This window comes from Pseudorca crassidens, chromosome 16, assembly GCF_039906515.1.
Source record: "Pseudorca crassidens isolate mPseCra1 chromosome 16, mPseCra1.hap1, whole genome shotgun sequence".
Taxonomy (NCBI): domain Eukaryota; kingdom Metazoa; phylum Chordata; class Mammalia; order Artiodactyla; family Delphinidae; genus Pseudorca; species Pseudorca crassidens.
In genome coordinates this window covers 30,325,145-30,349,513 of record NC_090311.1, presented here as the reverse complement: position 1 = coordinate 30,349,513, position 24,369 = coordinate 30,325,145, and the positions used below count along the sequence as shown (strand labels likewise).

Here is a 24,369-nt window from a genome sequence, read left to right as displayed (position 1 = left end):
GGAGCTCCGGCCCGCATGCGCTTGCGCTTACGCTTGCGCTTGCGGATAAGGATGGGCGGGCGGCGGGTACGGGGCTGGAGGGTGAAGCTGTGGGCTGTGGGCCATGGTTGGTTGGATTGAGCCAGGCCGGGCTGGGGCGCCGAGCTGGAGGGGGTGGCAGTGAGCGGCGGCGGAGGCTGCAGGGTTCGATTTGGCTGACTGGGGAGTCGGCCGGTGGCAGGTAAGAGCGAAGCCGCGGCCTTTGCTGCCCGGTCCTTTCCCTTTTTCTAGGGTCGGGCCCTGTTCTGGGGCCTTGTGAGTTCCTGCTCAGCACGGCCTTGCCCTCGAACCGGGCGGAGCTCACCCTCCGGGCAGCCTTAAGGCGCGGAATTGGAAGGTCAACCCACCCAGCTCGCCCATTTCACAGATTTGGAAACTCAGCCCCAGGGATAGGATTTGACTTGTACAGTGTCTCTAGAGACCAAACCGGTACCCAAGTTATTTTACTTCCTGCCCATCATACTTTGGCCACGCCAGCCTTTTTGAGAAATAAAACCTTTCCGCGGTCTCTGTAACTGCAGCTTTCCGATCTTGCTGTCGGATCCTGTCAAGTGGAGCATGTTAGTCTGGAAGGGAAGTCTGCACATGAATAAAATGCTGCTCTTACTGATGATTGACATCTGCTGCTTGAGGCTGTAAACATCCTGAGTACCACACACAATTTTTTGAGCTCTGCTTTACCTCAATTTCCTGAGAGGAAATGTTCAGTTGTGGCCCCATGGACTACATATCTCTTCCCTGGCATTCCCATATCCCCCAAACCCCACTAAATAAGGGGTGTGGCGGGCTTGGCTTCAGATTTCTTTTACACAAATCTGATCTTTAGCTCTGCACCTACAAGCTTTTGGCTTACATGTTTGGGTTGATTTCTGGTTGGACTAGGTTTTAAAAATGACTTCTAGCTCTTGAGTGCTATGATTCTAACAATGGTTTTCATTTCTCAGTAGACACTTACTTAGCGTTATCATGTTGGCAGGAGTGTCCTTGCTGTTATTTGTAGGACAGATAGACATCTGACCAGCCTTTCCACTTCAGCATCCCTCCAGTTCATTCATTCAACAAGTATTTATTGAGCACTTCCATGATCCAGGTATTGCGCTAAGCACTTTATAAGCATTTCGTTTAAACATCTTACCAAGTGTATATATAGAATCATAAAGGGGTAGAGCAGGAAGGGACCTTAGTATTTAATCCTACCCTCTCACTGAATGGGAACACAAGAAAATTGAGTGCCAGCAGGGTTTGGTGATTTGCCCAAGGTCACAGAACTACTTAAGGGCAGCATTGAACGCTAAGTAGTCGAGTTATGGGGCAGGTGAGAGTTGGTAAGTCTAGTGCTTGAGGCAGTCATTTCCTGTAGAGCTCAGTTATTCTGGAAGTGGTTGAGAACAAGCTGAAAAGTGGAGAATCAGAGAAGGGAGATTTTTTTTTGTAGACAGGAGAGATGGCATATAATTCATGTTTGTTACAGATGAGGAATGCATCTTATTTGAAAGTTATTGTTATAAAAAGTATTTTAGTAAATAGGAAACTCTCCATTAGCCATAGAAAGGGAATGAACAATATGCGGATGACCTAAGTCACCTGGATTTGCTATGGGGTAAAATGTTTTGTCCCACTCTTATGTTAGATTTTAGCTGTATACTATTCGAAAACTCATGCTTTAAGCCAAATCATGATTCGACACAATAGGAGTCCAACTCAAAGGAGGTAGGAAGAAGTTTGAGCTTTTCCTTTTTCTTTTTTCTACACGGCCCCTTAATTCTCTTATACCCTCGGAGGTGATGGGAATGGCCACTTACTTTATCCTGGTACAGAGAGCAGGTCCCTACTGAATTGTCTGCCTTCTCTTTGCTGGCCTTGTCTGCTGGATTTCTTTTTGCCTTAGGCCTTAGAGGGCTTGTGGAAGGAGATAATTAAGTTTTCTTTGAAAGGCCTCTTGTGGGGATGAGCCAGGGTGCAAGGAGAGTACCTTGCTCCAGTTACTGAAATGAAACCACCCCTACAGTGGAGCAGCCTCCTCCAGTTTCTGCTGGGTTTTGAGCTGCCTGTTAAATAAGTCAGTGGAGTTGCTGAGGACAAAGTAGCCGTAGGAGAAAATCAGATAATTTCCTTTCTGGTAAAGCCCTTAATCTGCAGAATTGATGAGACTGTCATGAAGGAATCTGTGTCTTCTGTTCTGGGCATTGCCTGGGCAGCTGACCTCCTGTGGCTATTAGATAAGGTAAAAACCACATGGAGGAGGTGAAGGCACTTGCAGAGGAGCCATGCACAGAGCTAAAGAGCTGGGAAGGTTGGTTGGGAAGCTTGGGGCCAATGGCAGCAGCCACAGAGAAAGCTCTCGAGTGTCCAAGTAGAACAGGGTGGGGGAGACTCATCACTCAGAGGGCAGGCCCTGTGGTCTTCAGGAGCCACCAACCCTCCTCCCACTGCCAGTGTCTCCTGCCTGTGGTGGTGTTCTGCTCTGAACGCCAGACATTATCTTGGCTTCAGTAAGCTTGCGGTGGGGCTGGGACTAGAATTGGAGACAAAGCATCTTACATCATGCAAGGGGTAGCTGAGCTGTCCTGACAGGAGACAGGGACTCTCATGCCACCAGGCCTGTAACGTCAGCAGGAAGGATGAGTATCTTTTGCCAAGACTCAGGTAGCATCAGGGAAGATCTAGGTGCAGGATCCACATGCTGTGAACTCACTCCCCCACTGGCTGTTCCTGGTGAAGACAATTGTTAGGAGGTAGGCCAATGGGCCAGGGCAGGCAGGAGATGCCGGGACACCTCTGCTACTGTGGCCAGGCCCTCAGAGGCACGTGGATGGCTTTGTGCACGTTGGTTGGGCTCCACCCAGTGGTCTGTCTACACAGACAACTCCAGAGATCCTGCTTTGGCTTGGAGTCACCTCCTTACTTCCCACACCTACTGACTGGCCCAGCGGGCCTCGGTCTTAGGTCTTTGCCTCTAAGCGCCCCACTGGTGGGGCAGGGAGGGACAGGACCCAGGCTGGCCCCTCACAGTTGTGTGCTCTCCTAGGAGCCATGCGGGGCCAGCGGAGCCTGCTGCTGGGCCCTGCCCGCCTCTGCCTGCGCCTGCTTCTGCTCCTGGGCTACAGGCGCCGCTGCCCACCTCTGCTCCGCGGCCTGGTTCAGCGCTGGCGCTATGGCAAGGTCTGCCTGCGCTCCCTGCTCCACAACTCCTTTGCAGGCAGTGACACCGCTGTGGATGCTGCCTTTGAGCCTATCTACTGGCTGGTGGACAACGTGATCCGCTGGTGTGGGGTGGTGAGTGATGCCTGGGGACAGGAACAGGGATGTTTGGGGTTAGCAGAGGGACATGTGTCTGATGGACCTACACTGGGTTTGGACTCACACTGGCCTCCTACCCTGGGGAAACTCCCGAGTCTACCCTGGGTGTTGGCAAGCTCTCTCACTGCGTCTTCTTGACCTCCCTGGTGTCGGCAGGTGTTCGTGGTGCTGGTGATCGTGCTGACCAGCTCCATCGTGGCCATTGCCTACCTGTGTATCCTGCCCCTCATCCTTCAAACCTACTCAGTGCCACGACTCTGCTGGCATTTCTTCTATAGTCACTGGAATCTGATCCTCATCGTCTTCCATTACTACCAGGCTATCACCACTCCACCTGGATACCCACCCCCGGTGGGTACCCCCTCAGGGGCATGGGGGAGGGAGAAAACTGCAGGCTATTGGAGCCAGTTCCAGGAGTGCGGAGGGAGAGTGCCTTGGTGTTATGGAGGTACGAAACCGGTGCTGCCACAGTTGTCATGGTGCTTTTCTCCCTCTGCACAGGGCAGGAATGATATCACAACAGTCTCCATCTGTAAGAAGTGCATTAACCCCAAGCCAGCCCGAACACACCACTGCAGCATCTGCAATAGGTGGGTCTCTGGGAACCCCAGCTGTGGCCCTTTTGCTGTAGTTCTAGGGCAGAACCTAGACCTGGAATTTGACAGGACATTTATGAGGCACCCCTCATGTGCCAGGCAGTGTGCCCTCTATATCGGGACACCTGGTCCTCAGGATCATCCTGCAAGTTCCGCATTTTCACTGCTTGTGGAAAGTGAGATTCAGAGAGATGGGCCAGGGTAGGCAAGAGACCCGGAGTTAGCTTGTCCAGTGTCATGTAGCCAGTGAAGCAGGGTTTGAAGCAAGGCCTGGCTCTCCTCAAAGTCTGTGCCCTTTCCACCTCAGCAGGATGCTGGTCCTTATAGGAAGGATTGGCACTGACATCTCAAGATCCTTGGCCACCGTAACAGAGCCTGTGTCCCTCCCTCACAGGTGTGTGCTGAAGATGGATCATCACTGCCGTATCCTTTTATTATCTCTTCTGCCTGAGGCCTCCTTCTTTAGCTCCAGAGCACTGCAGAGGTTTAAGGGCCACAAACCCAAGGCTTCTAGCATCACCCTGCAGAGAACACTGGGCTCATGAGAAGTTTGTAGAAGAGCAGATTTTGGGGCTGACATCTCCTGGGAAAAGCAGGAGGCTTACATGCATTCTGGGATGGATCTTATTGGAGCAAGGCACCCATCCCTAACAGCTCTTTCTTTTGTAGACTGTCGTGCTAACATCTATTGGATGGAAAGAGATGTTTGGTTCAGTGGGTTGTCCAGTAGGTGTCCAGATAGAACCATTGGTCCCTTGCTGCTGTCCCACACAGATGTCTGGTTAACCCGTTAGGTTGAAGTATTGGCAGACTCATTTCACTGAAGGATTTCAGTTTTCATGATCTCCTGATGGGACTTGTGAGGGCTTTGAAAAGCTTTAACACTTTCACCTCAACTTCAAGGAAGTCCCATATTTTCCTGCCTTTGGTGACAGGAAGCCTTGGGCTTGGATGATGTTGTCAGGAACCAAGGATGAACCAGAGAAACCTGGACACCCCCTGAAGTTGTGTGTTTGGTCTTGTCCTTAATCCTGCCCCCACCAGCCTGGCTAAACAACTGTGTAGGCCACTATAACCATCGGTACTTCTTCTCTTTCTGCTTTTTCATGACTCTGGGCTGTGTCTACTGCAGCTACGGAAGTTGGGACCTTTTCCGGGAGGCTTATGCTGCCATCGAGGTGAGCCTGTAGTTAGGAGCAGGGCAGCTCAATAGAGAGCACTTTGGGGTGTGGAATCCGTCCCTAAGGAGTGGGGCTGGTAGCACCCCCCATCCTACAGGTCTGGGAGTATAACCAGCACTGTTTTCCATCCCCTTAGAAAATGAAACAGCTCGACAAGAACAAACTACAGGCGGTTGCCAACCAGGTGGGCTGTCCCCACCCCACTGCCTCCTGCTGCTCAGGCCAGGGGTATAGAGTTGCTGAGGCAACTGGGGCCCACCTGTTAGTCGAGTTGTAGAGGCTGGGGTAAGGGGCCAGTCGAGACTGGATCGGGGTATTTCTGGGCACTGTCGGCCGTGGGCAGACTAAGTGGCCTAGGGGCAAGCTGGGAGTCCCTGGTACGTGACAGTTTTTGACTCTCTATTCCATTATCACCTTCTTTGGGCTGAGCAAGGGCTCTGCCTTGGTGATGGCCTGAGCAGCAAGGAGTCTATGTTAGTCTGTGTAATGGGGTTCCAGGGGACAGAGGTCGGGCTGGGCCAGTCTGACCATCCTTTGTTCCTGGTCTGTCTGCGTCCGCAGCAGGATCGTCCCTTCTCCCCTGGCCTTTTAGGACTCCTTATTCTGAGCAGATCTTGGGCTTGTGATTGTGTCTCTGCTGCCCTTTCGGTCCTTAGTGGGGCTCACAGTTCTCCCCCTCCAGTTATTCCATTCTGGGTATGGGTCTCGTCCCCTCTTGGGGATTACAGCCACACAGTTTTAGCTGGGGAGTGGAGTGGCTTCCCCTGGAGCCCCATTTGTGTTGTCAGAGCTAAAGGCCCAGGGTTGGTCCCTCCTGTGCTTTACCATCCTGTCCAGACCTGCTCTGCCCCGTGTTTGTCCATGATGATGCCGCCAGCTTGGTCCACCCATCTGGCTGCTGCCCTGACTCCTCTGTGGCTTAACCCCCTATTTTCTCATCATGGGCTTGGATCACTTCCCTGCCTGCAGGTGTTGGGCTCTGGTAGAGAGAGACCAATGGAGCAAATGATCCAGACTTTGCTGTTTTCTTTTTCTAGACTTATCACCAGACCCCACCACCCACCTTCTCCTTCCGAGAAAGAGTGACTCACAAGAGTCTTGTCTACCTCTGGTTCCTGTGCAGGTATCTCAACTCTCATTTTTGACAGTTTGAGGGGCAGCTTCAGAAAAACCTTTTTTGGTGCCCACAGCCAGGCAGGAACCCATCCCCGTGTAAACTGCTGCTGTTCTTATTCTCACTTAGGTTGGCAAAGAGTAGGGCTTAATTTTCTTCAGCATTTCGGGGCAGGGAACATTAAAGATTTGGCATTGAGTGTTTGGTATGTGCCAAGGGAAGTTAAACTCCTACTTAAAGGGTAGGTGCATTTCATAGATGAGGAAAATTGCAGATCTGAGGGGTGAGGTGATTTGTTCCATGATACACAGCTAGGAATGGTAGAGCTGGAACCTGAATGTTGTGCCATTTTATTCTAATTGTTAGTGCTTTTACTACCTCTTCTGTCTCCCAAGCATGGGTATTTTAGGAAATATATAACATTTTCATTAATAGAAATAGACTTATTTCCCCATCTTGCTTTCCACATCATTTATTCTTAGCCCACATTGATGCTTTTTCATGGATGCAGTGAAGTAAAAGTTCATCTAGGACATGTACGCTGGGAGTTGAGGCAGACTTAGACATAAGCCCCTAGGCAGTCACTGTTGCTCAGCTCAATTTCAGACCTACGCATGGCCTCTAACTCCCTCCACACTACCCCACGGTCTTTGCCCCTCTTTTCTCAGTTCCGTGGCACTTGCCCTGGGTGCCCTAACTGTCTGGCACGCTGTTCTCATCAGTCGAGGTGAGACTAGTATCGAAAGGCACATCAACAAGAAGGAGCGACGCCGACTGCAGGCCAAGGGCAGAGTGAGTAGGGCCGGGATTGGGGTGGAGGGATGGGTAGGTAACTGAACCTGCCATCCTATAAACAGAGGCCATGGTCAGGGCCAACTAAGGCAGGCATCATGAAATCCAGAACTTGCCTGGCCAATTTAGGCTCAAAATTGGTTTAAGGAAGAGGATTCATAGAAACATGTTTTTCTTTGCTCTAGGTTTTTAGGAATCATTACAACTATGGCTGCTTGGACAACTGGAAGGTATTCCTGGGTGTGGACACAGGAAGGTAAAGTAAAATATTTAGACCAGCACTGTTCATTGAACTTTCTGGAATGAGAAAAATATTCTATGCCTCTGCTGTCTAAAACATTAGCCATTAGTCACATACGGCTTTTGAGTGCTTGTAATGTGGCTAGTATATCAGTGAATTGAATTTTAAATTTAATTTCATCTTCACAAATTTAAATAGGCATGTGTGGCTAGTGGCCCCCATATTGGTACGGTAGCAGGTGACTGCGACAGAATCCTTAGAAAGCTGTTCTCGAGAAGGGACCTCTAGTTAGGGTATGCTGGCCACCAGTCACCTCTCATTTGTATGGCAGTGTCTGGATTTCAAGCACATAATTTGTGGGATTGAAGTCATCTATTTGTGACAGAGGTCCTAAGACAATAAATGAAGCTAGTTCCCTCAGCCCAAGAGACAAAGGTAAATCATTCTTCAAATTGCAACTACTGAGGCAGTAAAAAGTAGGTGACTGGAAGTACCTACCCTCTTCCTTTTCCCATCCTATTACTCCTGTCTGTCACTGTGCTTACAGTGGCCCCTTAGAAGTTTAGCTCAAAACCTCTAAAGGCCTTCAAGGCACCAGAGGGCACATTTATTGGACAAAACTGGAACTTTTATTACTTTTGCGATGAATGCCAGGGTAGCTTCAGACTACCTTGATATATCTTTGCTGAGGAATGAGGCTCAGGAAGGAAGACTAGGAAATCTTAGATCTCACAAGTATTTCTGTCTTCTCTTATAGGCATTGGCTGACTCGGGTGTTGTTACCTTCCAGTCACCTGCCCCATGGGAACGGAATGAGCTGGGATCCCCCTCCCTGGGTGACCGCTCACTCAGCCTCTGTGATGGCAGTGTGAGCTGGAGTGTGTCAGCCACAACTTGAGCACCACCCTGCTTCCGACATTGCCTCAAGGGCCTCCAAGGATAGCTTCTTGGAATCCTTGAGCAAAAAGAGCCAGTGGGCCTGCCTTACGGTACCATGCAGGGACAGCTCAAGGACCAGTCTCCCAGCCATGGCGGAAGCAAGGCATGATGTGGAAAAATCCTAGGACTGATGTCCCTTTACTCAGGCAAACAGAAGTTCCAGCCCCAGACTGGAGATCAGGCAGCTAGCAACCTTGCCAGGTACTGACCCCGACCTCCTCCAGCTTACAGCACTGGGGTTGGCTACCACCTCTTCCACTTGCCGTCTGAGAAAACACCTGAATGGTAGAGCTGAGATCCTGGCTTCTCAACAGGGCAAAGATACCAGGCCTACTGCTGAGGTCACTGCCACTTCTCATGTGCTGAAGGGAGCAAAAATAAAGGTATTTGATTTTTTAAAGATATGTAGCTTTTCACTCTTTGCCTTTCTCTTGTGGGGCGGGGAAGGGGAAAGTCAGGGTCAAGGCCTAGTGAGTGGGTGTTACGGTCCTGCCACCTCTGCCCCACTTGGAGGGGCTGGATGTCCTGAAGAATTCCTGGCCAGTTCCTATCACTACTGTTCCTCTAGCTTATGCAGTGTTGTTTCTGGTTATGTACTGCTGAGGCATAAGTGGAGAGAGGGAAATAACTGACGGCCCCATTACCAAAAGAATCTTTATTCTCCAGCAGGTACACACACGCCACCATCCCTGGTCCTCGGGGCCACGCTCATCTGTATTCACCCTCAGCAGCATATCTCACTTTTTCTGACATATAAATGGAAGAGCCCCAAGACCAAGATCATTCTTCAAACACAAGTAGTCTCACACTCAGTTATTCACAAATCCATTAGAAGTCAGGATTCCTATGTTTCTTGTACAGCCATGCGACAGAGGCCCAGCATTTGTGCGGTGTCTGTGGGAAAGGCAATCAGAAGCCAGTCATCTCCCTGCTTTGGGCAAGATGGCTTGATAGTTAGTAATTTCAGGTTAGATTGTCTGTCAGAACAGTGTAGGCCAGGATGGAGGGCTCAGCTGCCAGGGCTCCCCAGCAGAAACCTGTAGGCAAAAAGAATGTTGACAGCATTAGTGGTGAGGCTCATTTCAGTCCCATCTCTCCCCATGACCTAAAAACTCACCATTCTCCCCTGGCTGACACTGCTTCCTTACGCACCAGTCTCTTCTTGTCATCCAGGGGTTTGGCTAAGGCCCGGATCACCTGCAGTTTGTACGGCAGCAGCTGTGGAGTTAGAGGAGCTAATCTTAGCCTTGTTCAACCAAGACAACCAAAAAAGCTGCTCTGACTCTACAACTAATACTCTTCCTATTCTTCTTTAGTGATTCCAGAGAATGCTATGTGGCAGGCTGGCCATTATATTTTAGAGTAGTCAGGAGATCCTTGCCTATCTGTACCCTACAGTGCATATCTCAGTCACACAGCAGGGTAGCCAGTCCCTCTTGACTAAGGCAGAAAGGTACCTCTGGCTCTTCTAAGAAGCTTCCAAGCCAGAGAGGGACATCTGCGGTACTCACCACAGGGGTGGGCAGGTGAGTAACAGCGTGCATACACTGCAGTGCAGCGATCCGGACAGCCTGGAACACAACCATAAGGAGGTGAGGGGAGACCCACGAATGGGAGATGTACAGGCCAAAGAGTTGTTCAGGCTCAACGCACCATGGAAGGGCTGGAGCTGAGGTTTAGGAACTTGGTGACGAGGGTGTCAACATGAAGACTCATTACTTGGGGTGCTTCCAGTAGAAGAGGCTGAAGGCAGCTGAGGGTGGAGAGCTGTACCACAGAGTCTGGGCAGGACAGGGCTTCCAGCAGCAAGGAAAGCAGCTAAGGGGCCACAGGATAGGTGGGATGACCACATCTTTTGATGAGCCTGCCTTTCCTCCCCTTTCTAGCCCAGCTGGGGGACAATGGCTTGGTCCCTGCTTAGAGGCTGTGACCGCAAGGCTTACCGTGGGCAGCTCCGGCAAGAGCACAGGCTTTGGCAGCCTGTTAAGTACATGAGACAGACCCTTCAGGTAATTTGGCTTCACATCTGTAAAAAATGGAAAAGCTTAGGGGAAAAACTGGGCTCAGACATGGAGCTTAAGAATTCAATTCTAATCTCTGGTGAAGCTGGGACATTAGCCTACAAAAAGATTTGTTTTTTTTTTTTTTTAAAAGCCCCTCAAGCTCAGAATAGCCAAGATATGCCAATCAAAGGAAAAGAGTGGGTCAAGAATCTAGATGTTCAGCGCTTCAGGTACAGGTCACACTACAGCTCTAAAGAAGCACTCAGGTCCTAAATTATTTTAGAGACTGTGGCCTGACCAATGGAGAGGTCTGTGTATTTGAGGACTTTCCTTTAGACTCTCCTCACCTCGAGGAGCAGCATGGAAACCCCGGACCAAAGCAGGCACGTTATCCGTGAAGAACCGCTGGCGAAACATGATCCGCACTTCAGCATGGCCAGCACGAGTCAGCACATCAGTGCAGTCAGACATGAGCAGAGAGAAGCCATCAGCTGCTGCTGGGCCTAGTTCTGGATCACTCAGGAGGCCCATGAGCTGGAGAAAAGAGAGCCTTTGAGGTACATCAGCGGGGAAGAATCTTAAATACCCAAGAGGAGGACAGTAGTCATTTTTGGAAAGAAGAGGATCGACAGGGAAGTTCCTGTTTAGGTCCTAGGTTCTGCTGTCTTCAGCAAGGACTTACCCGGTCTGTAAGGCAGGAGCTGAGAGGATGATATCTGAGCACTAGGGCCTTTGTGACCTGTTATCAGAGAGAAAGAGAACAGTCAGGGCATGACACTCAAACCCTGAGAAGCATGCATGCGCTTCAGGGTTAAATGGAGAAATTCTTTTTAACCAGACCAACTGCTCTGTCTAACTGGAATCCATTCCGACTCCTTACCCAGACAAGCAGTGTGAAGGCCTGACTACGATAGGGCCCAGAGCTCAGCCCAGCCTCCACTTTGTCCACAGCCAGCTGTAGGAATTCATCCAGCTGTTGCCCTAAAAAGGAGGGAGGAAATGCTGATGCAGATGCTACACATGTCCATTTTACCAACAAAGGTGTAAATCATTTAAATGTAGAAGCCATTAGAAAAAACCAGTATTGTTTTGGTTGTGGATTTGGCCCACTCAGCTCTAGGACACCAGCACAAGAGCCTGGTATTTCCATAATGTAGGGGTGCTGGCATTTGAAAAAGAGTTGTCTACTTCTAATAAAGAATTACCCCTAAGGGCTTCCCTGGTGGCGCAGTGGTTGAGAGTCCGCCTGCCGATGCAGGGGACACGGGTTCGTGCCCCGGTCTGGGAAGATCCCACATGCCGCGGAGCGGCTGGGCCTGTGAGCCATGGCCGCTGAGCCTGTGTGTCCGGAGCCTGTGCTCCGCAACGGGAGAGGCCACAATAGTGAGAGGCCCCCGTACCGCAAAAAAAAAAAAAAAGAAAGATTTACCCCTAATAGCTCTTTGTAGGGAATAGGATGACAGAACTAGATAGAGCACTCTGCTTGAAGCCCTTATCTTATGTCCTATAAAGCTTTGCCCAACTCTGGTCTCGACTCTTGTCCCACGGGCTGTCCCTTGGAAAGCCCTATTATTGATATATTAGCTAACTTCCTTTAAAAAGAGAATGAGAACTAAACGTCAAGATTTCATCAGAAGTTGATTCAGGGAGGCTCCCAACCCACAGCCTCACTCCAGTACCTGCAGGATGCTTGTTCAGAAGTCCTGCAAAGCACTTGGCAGCAGCAGTGGAGGAGAAGGGGCAGCTGTGGCAGCAGCTCAGCTCTAAAAGTTCCCGCATGAGTTGGTTCAGCTGAGGGATTTCCACCTGTAGAAAACCTGGCCATGTCAGGGACCCAGAGAACACTTGAACTCTAAGAGACACCCAGGAGAGAGTGGCGGCAGGGGCCAGGGTGGATGGGAAATAAATTCTCCAGTGGGAAAAGCAGAAAATCAGCTTAGCTTGTGACAGATTTCAGCCCAGAAGTCACCCAGGATCCACCTCCCCTGGTCAGGGTTAAACTAGGGTACTCCCCAAATGTTGTGGTCACTTACAGTTCGAGGCAGGGAGCAGACAAAGGCCATAAGCAGTGCAACCAGCCGCCTCTGCCCTGAGGAGCCATCCTACAGAGGAAGAAGAGCCTTAACAAGCCTGTCTTGCTAGCAAGAGGCTTGTCTGCCCTGAGGATACCCATCCCAGGTTAGCCCTAAAAATCTGAAGGACAGAAGTCCCAAGATTCTCCCCAGTCTGATCCATCAGACCCTTACCTGGAATGGTTGGAATCTGCCAGGGAAGCTGTTTTCAGGCAGGAAGGTGATGTTGCCATCCAAGAAGAGGGGCACAATGTGGGCGACACTCTGGGCAGCCAAGCTGGGGGGAGAGCACTAGGTGTCACCGAGGAGCCAGGGCTCTACAGCAGCCCTGGGGTTCCTGGTAGTCACTGAGTCCGTGGGCCAGAGCATGATCATTCACACCTTCAACAAATACTAATTCAGCACATATTATATGCCAGGAACCATTCCTGTTCTAGGCCTTGGTGCTACAGCAGTGAACAAGACAGATCAAATCCCTGTTCTCCTGGACCTTACGATCTAGCGAGAGAACTCAATGTGTATTTCAGAAGTGCTCCACAGGTGACTCTCATGCACATCTGCAGCTAAGAACCATTAGTCTCTGGCCCCCAGTCCATGATGCTAAAAGGCCCCTTCTTACTTTGCCAGCAAGACTTAACAAAACAAAAGCTGCCTCCATGTTTCAATCTGGGTAAAAGGACAGCTCACAAGGAAGTTATTTGCTGCTTCTTCCCAAGAATTCTGTCCTCCCTGGGATCAAGTCACATCCATGATTATACTCACTCAGGGCTCAAGTGGGTGGTGGCAGTGCCAATGACAGACACCATGGCGGCCAAGACCTCATCCTGCAACAGCACTTTCTTCAGAACTGAGTGCTCCTTCTCTGCAAAATCAAAACACGCACAATCACAGGCCATGACTGTGGCTCAGACGATTAGGTCCTGTCATCATCATGACTCTGGGCCTTGACTCTAGTTACAAGAGGAGCAGTTTTTAAACTGTCCTCTAGTAGTGCTGTAGCCCTGAGAAGCAGCAAGGCACCAGAAGTAGGAGTGTGTAATGCAGGCCATAGGGAGCTCCCGAGAACTTTGTGCAGTCCTTTTGACTGGGCAACAGTGGAAAATAAGGCTAGCTAATGTGAACATTCTTAACATCAGAAATGTTAGTCTTTTCAAAAACTTAAAGGTAACATGGATTTATCTTCATGGGTCCTTTTATACAGCAGCTACCACACATACATACATTACTGTTGACAAGCACTGCACATTAACTTATTTAATCCTTACCAACTACCCTGTGATATAGATATTACTCTCTATCAACCCCATAAAGTGAGGAAACAGAAGCTTAGAAAGGCTATCTTCATCTAAGTTGGCAAGTGGTAGAGTTGACCATGAAACCCAACCAGGTCTGCTTGACTCCAGAGCCTAACTCTAACTAATCTAATTACACAGCAACTAAGGGGGAAAAAGTGTGCATCCTTTTGAGTGTTGCTAACACTAGTAGATTTTGGTTCCTGCCGAAGGTCAGCTTGGCACCCTCTGCTTGAAGTGAAATCTCATGTGGACACAGGATTCAAAAGAAGCCTCTGCTGGTACAAAATGCAATACCAGTGATACCCCGAGGGTGGCAGTGCTGTTCAACACTAGTGGAAGGCTGATTCGGGAGGAGGGACGGGTGAGGTGGAGGAAGCTACCTGGCATGGAAGCCTGCACAGCCAAGGCAAGCAGGCAAGGTATAGCTGTCTGATGGAAATACCAGCAGCTCTCGGGGTCTTGCTGGCATTTTTCTGCCACCTGCTGGAGACTCTGACAGACAGCAATAACTTCACTTGTTCCTGCAACCGTATTCCCTGTGTGGTGAGAAAGTTCTCTGTAAGGTTTTCTTAAAAGCACTTCCAGGTCTGTCACATACAGAATATGGGAAGAATAATCGAAGACGAGTAACTAAAGAGACCAAGAGTGTCTTATAAAGAGCCAAGTCATTTTATCCAGGAGCTGAGACCTACCCAGCCAGCTCTGCAACAGAAGCATTCATACACAGCTGATCGTTGAACAAGGCAGGGGTAAGGGGAGCCAACCCTCCTGTACAGTCGAAAATCAACGTGCAAGTTATAATGGTCCCTCTTTACACAGTTCCTCCATATCTGCAGTTCTGCATCTATGGACTCAACCAACCACAAGCATATTGTACTATAGTTTTTACTACTGAAAAAAATCTGTATACGTGGACCTGTGCTGTTCAGACTTGTTTTGTTCAAGGGTCAGCTGTACATTCTCATTTAGTTTTCATAACAACTCTCTTAGAAATATCATTTTCCCCATTTTATAGAGGAGGATGTGGAGGCTCAATAAATTACCAGTGGTTTTTCCAGGGTAACAGTGAAAAAGTCAGGAATCAAACCCAGGCCACGCTCTGAGTCCAGTGTCCTTTCTACTTTACATCAGGTGCTGGATCATCCACAAAGGGCCGGGCAGTACAGAGTGGGGCACTTAGGGAATTAGTGAGGTTCTATGGTGTGCATGCACAGGTTCACAATAGCAATAGCTGCTGTCACTTATGGGGAGCAGTGCTTCTCAAACTCCAGGGTATGTACAGGTTACTTGGAGATCCAGTTAAAATGCAGATTCTGATCAGTGGCACCTGAGATTCTGCATTTCTAATAAACTCCCAGATAATACCCATGCTGCTGGCTGATGAACCCTATTTTGAGTAGCTTGGCCTTACAGTGGAGCTTTTCTTAAAAATTTTTATTTATTTTATGTTTTTATTTTTGGCTGCGTTGGGTCTTCGTTGCTGCACGCAGGCTTTCTCTAGTTGCGGCGAGTGGGGGCTACTCTTTGTTGCGGTGCATGGGCTTCTCATTGCGGTGGCTTCTCTTGTTGCAGAGCACAGGCTCTAGGTGCGTGGGCTTCAGTAGTTGTGGCGCACAGGCTCAGCAGTTGTGGCTCACAGGTTCTAGAGTGCAGGCTCAGTAGTTGTGGTGCACGGGCTTAGTTGCTCCGCGGCATGTGGGATCTTCCCGGACCGCAGCACAAACCCGTGTCCCCTGCATCGGCAGGCAGACTCTCAACCACTGCGCCACCAGGGAAGCCTGGCAGGCGATTCTTAACCACTGCTCCACCAGGGAAGTCCCCAGTGGTGCTTTTCAATGGCCTCCGTGGGCATTCTTAATAACTGTTGCCCAAGTCTCATCCCTCCTCAGAGGCTGAATCAGTTGGACTAAGACCCACGCATTCAGCACTTTTTAAAAGTTCCCATGTGACTCTTACTATAGCCACCACTGGAACCACTGCTTTAGAGGCATCAACTCCAAACCTGACTATAGTTCCGCCTTCAGCCCAGTTCCTTGAGGACTGTTCCTGGTAGTTACCTTTGTTCATCTGGCGGAGATGCTGCAGCAGAAGAGGCAGGGTCTCCTTGACAATACTGGCATGTGTGGATATAGCTGACAAGGCTTGCAGACAGCGCCGATGCCGGGAGCATTTGGTGGGCCCATCTCCTCTAGCCAAATCTGACTCCTCTGAAAGCAACCCAGGAGACAAGGTTTCACTGTGTGATGGCAAGCATGAAGGCCCCCAAGCCTCCCTGGGAAGGGGTAAGCCACGGAAGATCAGAGACACATACCTATACACAGCTCCCCAGCAAGCTTGGGCACTAGGTGGCTGCTGAAGGCCACAGGGTAGAGAGTGGCCAGGGTTCCTGATGCTTCCAGTGCTGCCACCCTGCCGGGGCACAAGGCAGATGAGCACTAGCTGAGCCTTGGTCCATGGCTCTCTTGCCTAGGCCTGTCACTAGGCAGATTCAGGAGTGTGGGCTTCTGAGGCCACCTTGCTGAAGAGTAGGATTCCAGTACTTACACCACTAAGTTGGACCGGGCTTCTTAATGCCCAAGAAAAGAGAGCATTCCCACACCTCCAACCAGGGAGCAGCCAGAGCCAAGCAGGCGGCCCACCTCCCCTACGGAAAGCCACGGGTCGGAAGCACAGAGCCCCGGAACAGCTTGCTCGATCTCGCTGCCTTATATTCTCACCAACTCTGGGAATCCTCCTCCAGGAAGCTCAGTCTGTATAGATGACCCACTGCCAGCTCCAAGTCCCCAGAAGACAGGAGATCTGTGCAGGAAGGAAACACGAACCTCACCTTTCTTCCCCTGCAGCCATCACAACCCTTCCTAAAGTCCTATAAGAAGTCCCAGATCATCCAGAGTTGTAGTGAGAACCAGGGAATTAAGATTGCTCTTCACTTAAGACAGAAAATCACAAGAAAGGGACCAATACTCCTATCTTTTCTCTTTCCCTTTAGCGTACCTGGCTGGGCACCCAAGACTGTGAGTGTACGGATGCCAACAAGCTGAAGCTGGGTGCTGGGGTCCGTCAGGGCCATGAATACCAGTGAGCACAGCTGGTCCTTGAAGTCACTCAGAGGCCTTTCATCTAGGAAGAGACAGAGTCCAGGTTAGAGGGAAATCCTATTCAGAAGTGATGCAAAGATAACCTGGGACAGATTTTTTTTTTTTGCCGTGCTGCGTGGCATGTGGGATCTTAATTCCCTGACCAGGGATCGAACCCGTGCCTCCTGTGGTGGAAGCACAGAGTCTTAAGCACTGGACCGCCACGGAATTCCCGGGGCAGATTTAAAGAATTTAATCCATTGGGTATCTGGGAAGTACACTAGGAAAGAAATCAACAGCTCTCAACTGTTAAGTGTTCTCTTGGGCTACATCCTCAGAACAACAGGTCCACTGTTCTAGACTACTTCTCTGTAGCACTCTTTGCCTGCCATCCTTTATAGGGCTATAGTGCTCAGCAGCCCCCAGAATACCACATCTAGAAGATGGCCTCACCCTTGTCTTCATAGCTCCATTTCTGTTGCAGCTTCAAGAAACCCAGGATCATTTCAAGGATTGTCCGCCGCTGGTTGCTCTGTAATGTTTTAAGGGGTATTCAAGTCTAAAAATACTTTATTTTTAAAGGATTTCAGTCCTGCTACTTGCAGAATTGGGGAGAATTATCCTTTTACATAAGAGTGTCAGGAAAAGAGTGAACAAGGGAACCAGCAGCAGCTAATGGGAGCAAAACCCGAGATCTACTATATCTAGGCCCAAGCTCAATGCTTAGCGCTCTCTCTGTGAGACAGCGATCCTGGCAAGGGGTCCCATCATTTCCCCAACAGATTCTGCTTCCTTACCTGACTGTGCTTGTGGAACTGTTCCAGCAGTAGGGGCAGCACGTTGCTGGTGATGTGGTCACAGGCCCGGGCAGATGCACCTGCAGCCGCCTGCAACAGTTTGGCACTAGGCCACACCAGTTTCATGTCTGGTTCACACAGATGGTGCCTGCAGTCTAGAAAGGCAGCACATCACAGACCTAGGGAGTAGGCTGAATGTTGCCTGGTTCCCCTGCAGGCCATAGAAGTTGGAGGCTGAGCCCTGGGACAGTTGGCTAGCAGTTACCACTTAAATTGCCTTCAATTCAAAGCAGGGCTCCAGCACCCAAATCACTGAACATGGGGGCCACTCATGAAAGGTCACTGGCCTTAAGGAATTTCTCTGTTGTGCTCACTCCCCTTTCTAGCTGCCATGGCCCCATTACCCTGTAGAATGTTGCTAAGGAAGGAGTCAAGGAGGTCCTCAGCATCAGCCCTCAGCACAGAGCGAGACAAACACGCAGTCAGGGAGTTAAGGGCTGCCAGGCCCTCGGCCTCTACCCGCTCACTTGCCGTCTGGAACACCTGTCAGGGAGGGATCCCATGGCTACTGAGGTGAGCCTGCACCAGGTGAGACCCCACCCACCTACTGCCTATTTCCTTTGCAGGGAGGGGGTGGTGAGAACCTTTGGGGCACAGCAATGGAAATTAACCCCCCAAATGAGTTTCTTCTCAATTGGTGTATTCTCACTAAGTCCTCAGTCCCACTAGGATTGATACACATACTTTTTGAGAAACTGAATACAACTTTGAGCAGTGGTTGTTGGGAACCCCCTTCCTAAGTCTCTTCCTCTCCCGCTCTACTCAGCATGACCTATGCTCCTTACCATGGAAGGACAGGAATTGGGCACTGTGCAAGACTGATCATGTGCCACGACCAAACAGCTGACCCTACCTTGTCATTCAACTAGAAGTATGCCCCCTTGCTCTCTTGCTGAATAACCAAGCACAGCAACAGAGGGAAAAGGATACGGTGTGTTATTTCCCCTCGTGCCTGACAACCAGGAGTTAATGGTAGTGAGTTTATCTAAGTAACACTCACCTCTCTGCGGATAGAAGCCCAAAGGCTGGGGAGGAAGTCCTTTAGTTCTTTCTGTCCGTACACAGCACAGCAAGCATTCTGCCAAGGAAAGCACAGGTAATGGCTATCTACACACTCAGACTTCCTAGGACATGCAGGCCCCTCAGCATAATGGCACCTGAAAGACCCCGGCTCTCAGCAGTAAACCAGCAGGATTTCATAACCATCCTACCCAGGTCACTGAAAAATAGGAGCTTGTCCTGACTGATGGAAAACAAGCATGAAGAGGGAGCCCTGGTCAGCCTTTCCTCAGCTGCCACTCAGTTACTACAGAACAAGACAAAATGCAACTGGGGGCTTTAGGTCAACATATAGGCCCGGATTCTGGGTATCCCTCTCTTGAGGCCAATGAACTATTCCCTGGCTCTCCAAGAATCAATTCATAATCCTTTAGCACCCCTAAATTGTCTAAAGACAGCTGGATCCTCAAAAGAGAACAATCACTCACCAGAGTCTGCAGAGAATCCAGCTTGGCACTCAGAATCTCGGAATCCACTTTCTCAATCAGCAGGGGGAGGAGGAACTGTGGGAGAGAAGGAAGAACTAAAGAGTGAGATATGGGTAGTGCTGCAGCCACACCAAGGCCAACCATGTCCTCACTGCCACCAGTTCCCAGGGGTAGGTGTTACATCAAGGAGCTATACTCGAGTCGAGAGTAGTGACTGTAAACCAACCTCCCTCTCAATCCATGGCCAGACTCCCAGTGACCTGAGAAGTGGGCTAGCTGGCAAAGCTAAAGAATTTCAAAAGATAGCACCAAATAGGGATTGGTTTACTGTTTTAAATGAAGAGATGGTGAAGTTTTTTACTTCGAAGGTCTGAAGACACTTGCAAGATGCCATAACCTAAAATGTATACTGGAACTTTCTTTTCCCCCATGCTTTTACTGTTCTTTCTTCAGACCCTTCTGTGGGTTGAGGCTACATATCCTAACTTTGGCTAGACCCACCTCAGCAAATCGCGGTGTAGAAGCCAGCACAGCTCGAAGACTCAGGATGAGATCTTCTCTCTGGATACCATGGGGATCATTAGGTGGCTGGAAAAGGGAGAAGGGGGCGTGAGCTTGTATAACTCTTCAGACCACCCCTGGACACAGGAGTGAACCTGGCAACCCTGCAGAATAGGGTGAGATTTACACCCAATCTGGCAGAAGAAGTTTATGGTATGAGGCCCCAGCAGGAAGACTGCTTGCTCTTACATGTTCCTTGGGAATTTTTGTCTGTTGGGCATTTATTTTCTATCTGATCACACAGTTTCCATCTTATCTATCATCTCACCACTCAGAGATAAGCACCCTTAACTTTCTGGTGCAAGTTTCTTCTCTGTATATATACTATCATGACTATGTGATTGGTAGACGCTGTTTCCCTTTAAAATATATACACTTTTTAAAAATGTGATCTTTTGAATATATTTTCTGCAATCTATTTTTTCACTTAATACTAGGTACATTTTTTCATGTTATTAAATTATTTTTTCATAGCATTACTTTTAGTGGCTGATACTATTTCATTGTGTGGTTAAGCCACAGTTTATTTGGATAATCACCCTTTGATGGACATTCCTATTTTTTTACCATTATAAAAAGCTGTAATTCTGGCATTATAAAAACTTTCATGATTTCTGCATCAAGAAGGCAGATTTTTTTTATTGAAGTATATAGTTGACTTACAATACTGTGTTAGTTTCAGGTGTACAGTAAAGTGATTCACTTATATACATATATATTTTTTTCAGATTCTTTTCCACTATAGGTTATTATAAGATACTGAACATAGTTCCCTGTGTTATACAGTAAATCCTTGTTGTTTATCTATTTTATATATAGTGGTATGTATCTATTAATCCCATACTCCTAATTTATTCCTCCTCACCTTTCCCCTTTGATAACCATAAAGTTTGTTTTCTATATCTATGAGTCTGTTTCTGTTTTGTAAATAAATTCATTTATATTACTTTTAGATTCCACATATAAGTGATATCATATAATATTTGTCTTTCTCTGTCTTACTTTACTCAGTATGATAATCTCTAGGTCCATCCATGTTGCTGCAAATGGCATTATTTCATTCTTTTTTATGGCTGAGTAGTATTCCATTGTGTGTGTGTGTATGTACACACACACACACACACACACGCACCCCCCCCCCAACATCTTTATCCATTCATCTGTTGATGAACATTTAGGTTGCTTGCATGTCTTGGCTCTTGTAAATAGTGCTGCTATGAACACTGGGGTGCATGTATCTTTTCAAATTAGAGTTTTCATCTTTTCTGGATATATGCCCAGGAGTGGGATTGCTGAATCATATGGTAGCTCTATTTTCAGTTTTTTAAGGAACCTCCATACTGTTTTCCATAGTGGCTGCACCAATTTACATTCCCACCAACAGTGGAGAGTTCCCTTTTCTCTACACCTTCTCCAGCATTTATTATTTGTAGACTTTTTGATGATGGCCATTCTAACAGGTGTGAGGTGATACCTCATTGTAGTTTTGATTTGCATCTTTTCATGTGCCTGTTGGCCACGTGTATGTCAAGAAGGCACACTGAAAACATACATCAGATTTTCCTTTTCTCTTTAGAAACCCCACCAAAAATACAGTAAAGGGATTTTCCTTTCTTTTCTTTTTTTTTTAAAGCTATAAAGCTAAAGGTTGATGAGAACAGGATAAGGGATGTTAGCAACAAAACTGTAGAAGGTGAAAAGCAGATGGATAAGAAGAAAATGACTTAGCAGAGCCAAGACAACAGAATCCTCAGTAGGCTTGGGGAATGCTGAGTAACTCCCCATATACACCAGTCTCCTCAAAAGGCTTCGCAACCAGAAGTACCAGGTACCTTTGGAATTGGGAGTGGGGTTCGAGAAGTAATCTGACCTCCGAGATTGCTTCTCAAGTCCTCCCTAGCTGCAGTAGAATCTGGAGGTTTAATTCTTTAGAGAGGGTAAGACAGAGGTCTAGTCTTAGAGACATAGGTGCAGCTGAGGGCCTGGGTGCTGAATCAAAAGAGGTCTAAGTGGGATTTCCCGGTGGTCCAGTAGTTAGGACTCAGTGCTTTCACTACCAGGGCCCGGGTTCAACCCCTGATTGGGGAACGGCACGGCAGGAAAAAAAAAAAGAAGTCTATGATACAGTTTTGAGAATTGAGACTTTCCAACCCCTTCCAGCCCTATTTGCTTGTAGCCAGACTTCTCCCTCTAGGCTGATCTAAGGTCTTTTTCTAGAAGAACCTGACTAGCCCAAGAGGAAGAATACACTGGGGGTTCCCAAGCTGTCCATGTAAGCCACTATACAGGGAAGTTCATCCTCAGCCAGCCCATTCCCTGTGCTCAGAGCTCCCACTCAACTTTATAATTCTCACTTTGAAACATGTGCAAACTCCCAAGGATTACCAGATATCTGAAGAAAGCCTCTAACCTGGAAATAGAGACCAAAAACAAAAAAAAAACTTGGAGGAAACAAAGACCACATATGTGGGGAGAGTTTTCAAAAACAGTAAGAAAGTAATTCATTCATGGATTAAATAAGAACAGAATGCTAAAGAAAAAAAGACCACCAGTCTTAACTTGGTGGTCCAGCAGTTAAGACTCCGAGCTCCCAATGCAGGGGGCCTGGGTTCGATCCCTGGTCAGGGAACGAGATCCTGCATGCCGCAACTAAGAGCCTGCATGCCACAACTAAAAGATCCTGCATGGTGCAACTAAAGATCCCGCATGTGGCAACAAAGATCCTGCATGCTGTGACTAAGATCCAGCACAGCCAAATAAATAAATATTTAAAAAAACAAAACAAAAGACGTTCAAGAGATCATCAAAAATGACAATAAAAGGCCCTGGGAAAATGGATAAAGAAGATGTGGTACATATATACAAAGGAATATTACTCAGCCATAAAAAGGAATGAAATTGGGTCATTTGTAGAGACGTGGATGGACCTAGAGAGTGTCATACAGAGTGAGGTAAGTCAGAAAGAGAAAAGCAAATATCGTATAATAACGCATATATGTGGAATTTAGAAAAATGGTATAGATGATCTTATTTGCAAAGCAGATATAGAGACACAGATGTTGAGAACAAATGTATGGATACAAAGGGGGAAAGGGGTGGGGTGGGAGGAATTGGGAGACTGGATTGACACATATATATTATTGATACTATGTATAAAATAGACAACTGATGGGAACATACTGTATAGCACAGGGAACTCTACCTAATGCATTGTGGTAACCTAAATGGGAGGGAAGTCCAAAAGGGAAGGGGATATCTGTATGTGTACGGCTGATTCATTTTGTTGTGCGGTGGAGGCTAACACAACATTGTAAAACAACCATACTCCAATAAAAATTAATTAAAAAAAAAAGGTCCTGGGAAATTCAAAGCATGAGAGCAGAAATGAGAAACAAAATCAATAGAAGGGGTTAATAGGAGATGTGCTAGTCCTGGGCCTTTCTGCCCTCAGAGCCATTCCTTGGGCTGACCACTGCAGGCTACATTTCCCAGGCTCCCATAATGGCCTGGGTTCAGCCAACGGGAAGCACTTGTAGAAGAATGCAGGTCAGAAGGAAAGGAAAACCCAGGGCATTTCTTCCCATTTCTCCAATTTAGTGGGTGCTTTCAGCATTGGCAGCATCTCCTCCATGGCTCCAGCTTCTACTGATAGGCCTATGTTTTTGTCATACTCTCAGCCCCTGAGGTCCAGTAACATCAACTCTTCCCTTTGTCCCTCCAGCCTAGGGGTGATAATGGCTTCCTGCTATTGATAGGTTGCCTCACTATCCCGTTTGGCTTCTCAGCTTTCCCATAACTTGTAAAAACAATTTCCTGCATTAAATTATTTCTGTTTTAAATACCAAAGTGGTTTCTGTTTTCATGCCTGGACTTTGACTGACAGAAAAGATAAAACTGTAGAATTTTCTTATAAACTAACAAAAAGGGAGAGGTAAGAAATATGAAAGAAAAGTAGGAGATTCAGAGGTCTAACAGAAGACTGATAGGAGTTCCAAAAGGAAGGAACAGAGAAAACAGAGGGAAAGAAATCATCAAAGAAAGAATGCAAGAAAATTTCCCAGGACTGAAGGACGTGAGTTTCCAGATTGATGGGACCTACCAAGTACCCAATACAATGCATGAAAGCAGACCCGTACTAAGGCACATAATTGTGAATTTTCAATATATTGGGGGAAAATAATCAAAACTTAAAAGCTTCCAGAAAAGAGGAAAAAAAGTGACCATAAAGTTTTGCAAATCAAAAAGAATTTAGACTTCTTCACAGCAACTGAAAATTCGAGGTAAATGTAGCAATGCCTTCACTTTCATACCCATATTGTCAATAAGTGGGAGGAAAGAATGAAGACATTCTAGATTTACAAAAATCTAAATGTTTCACTCTTTTTACACACTGGGGAAGCTAATAAGGGATGTGCACCACCAAAATGAGGGAGTAAACTATAAAATAGGAAGTACATAAACCCAGGAAATAAGAGATCCGATCCAAGAGAAAAGACAAAGGAATCCCTAGATGATGGTAAAGGAAGATTATCTACTCTGCATTAAGAGTAGGAAGCAACCAGTTAAGACTGTATGGCCAAGTTAAGAATGGTTTTTACATTTTTAAGTCGTTGAAAAAAAATCAAAAGAATAGTATCTTGTGACACATTAAAATGATATGAAATTTAAATTTCCGTGTCCATAAATAAAGTTTTATTGCAATATAGCCACTGTACCACATTCCAGTGTCTATGGCCGTTTCTGTGCTAGAACAGCAGAGGTGAGGAGCTTCAACAGAGACCATATGGCCTGCAAAGTCTAAAATAGTAACTATCT

The 24,369-nt window shown here is 47.7% G+C and overlaps 2 protein-coding genes across 12 annotated transcripts in view; one reads left to right on the top strand and one right to left on the bottom strand.

Annotated features, from left to right (window-relative positions):
• Positions 1-40: 40 nt before the first annotated feature.
• Positions 41-23,400, top strand: ZDHHC16 (zinc finger DHHC-type palmitoyltransferase 16). 10 transcript variants are annotated; one of them, XM_067709806.1, is made up of 13 exons: positions 41-220; positions 3,068-3,315; positions 3,496-3,690; positions 3,841-3,929; positions 4,243-4,358; positions 4,980-5,113; positions 5,253-5,300; positions 6,154-6,239; positions 6,899-7,022; positions 7,208-7,278; positions 8,021-8,585; positions 17,833-18,019; positions 19,447-23,400. In XM_067709806.1, the coding sequence occupies exons 2-11, from the start codon at positions 3,073-3,075 to the stop codon at positions 8,133-8,135; spliced, it is 1,221 nt and encodes a 406-aa protein (XP_067565907.1). In that variant the 5' UTR covers positions 41-220; positions 3,068-3,072; the 3' UTR covers positions 8,136-8,585; positions 17,833-18,019; positions 19,447-23,400. The 10 variants fall into 10 exon arrangements, with proteins under 10 accessions (XP_067565907.1, XP_067565906.1, XP_067565905.1 ...); XM_067709805.1 differs by having other exon boundaries at positions 18,273-23,400; XM_067709804.1 differs by having other exon boundaries at positions 17,833-18,034; positions 18,273-23,400.
• MMS19 (MMS19 homolog, cytosolic iron-sulfur assembly component) overlaps positions 8,843-24,369 on the bottom strand; it is a 32,350-nt gene continuing 16,823 nt past the window's right edge. The window contains exons 9-31 of one of the 2 annotated variants that reach the window (XM_067709800.1): positions 19,495-19,581; positions 18,994-19,068; positions 18,507-18,584; positions 17,851-17,989; positions 17,447-17,601; positions 17,103-17,181; positions 16,567-16,692; positions 16,290-16,371; positions 15,884-15,981; positions 15,630-15,779; positions 13,953-14,108; positions 13,040-13,139; positions 12,452-12,554; positions 12,239-12,307; positions 11,885-12,011; positions 11,086-11,186; positions 10,888-10,944; positions 10,553-10,739; positions 10,146-10,228; positions 9,856-10,020; positions 9,714-9,773; positions 9,320-9,420; positions 8,843-9,239 (exon numbers count right to left, since the gene is read on the bottom strand). In XM_067709800.1, coding sequence (XP_067565901.1) covers positions 9,212-9,239; positions 9,320-9,420; positions 9,714-9,773; positions 9,856-10,020; positions 10,146-10,228; positions 10,553-10,739; positions 10,888-10,944; positions 11,086-11,186; positions 11,885-12,011; positions 12,239-12,307; positions 12,452-12,554; positions 13,040-13,139; positions 13,953-14,108; positions 15,630-15,779; positions 15,884-15,981; positions 16,290-16,371; positions 16,567-16,692; positions 17,103-17,181; positions 17,447-17,601; positions 17,851-17,989; positions 18,507-18,584; positions 18,994-19,068; positions 19,495-19,581 — 2,406 coding nt within the window. In that variant the 3' untranslated portion in view covers positions 8,843-9,211. Of the gene's footprint in view, positions 9,240-9,319; positions 9,421-9,713; positions 9,774-9,855; positions 10,021-10,145; positions 10,229-10,552; positions 10,740-10,887; positions 10,945-11,085; positions 11,187-11,884; positions 12,012-12,238; positions 12,308-12,451; positions 12,555-13,039; positions 13,140-13,952; positions 14,109-15,629; positions 15,780-15,883; positions 15,982-16,289; positions 16,372-16,566; positions 16,693-17,102; positions 17,182-17,446; positions 17,602-17,850; positions 17,990-18,506; positions 18,585-18,993; positions 19,069-19,494; positions 19,582-24,369 lie in introns of those variants that run through there. The other variant, XM_067709802.1, reaches the window with a different exon arrangement.

Coding starts and splice junctions, on each gene's coding strand:
- ZDHHC16 (XM_067709806.1), top strand. CDS start 3,073: ATGCGGGGCCAGCGGAGCCTGCTGCTGGGCCCTGCCCGCCTCTGCCTG. Junction 3,691..3,840: donor CACCTGGATACCCACCCCCG/GTGGGTACCCCC, acceptor CCCTCTGCACAG/GGCAGGAATGATATCACAAC. Junction 3,930..4,242: donor CACTGCAGCATCTGCAATAG/GTGGGTCTCTGG, acceptor TTTCCACCTCAG/CAGGATGCTGGTCCTTATAG.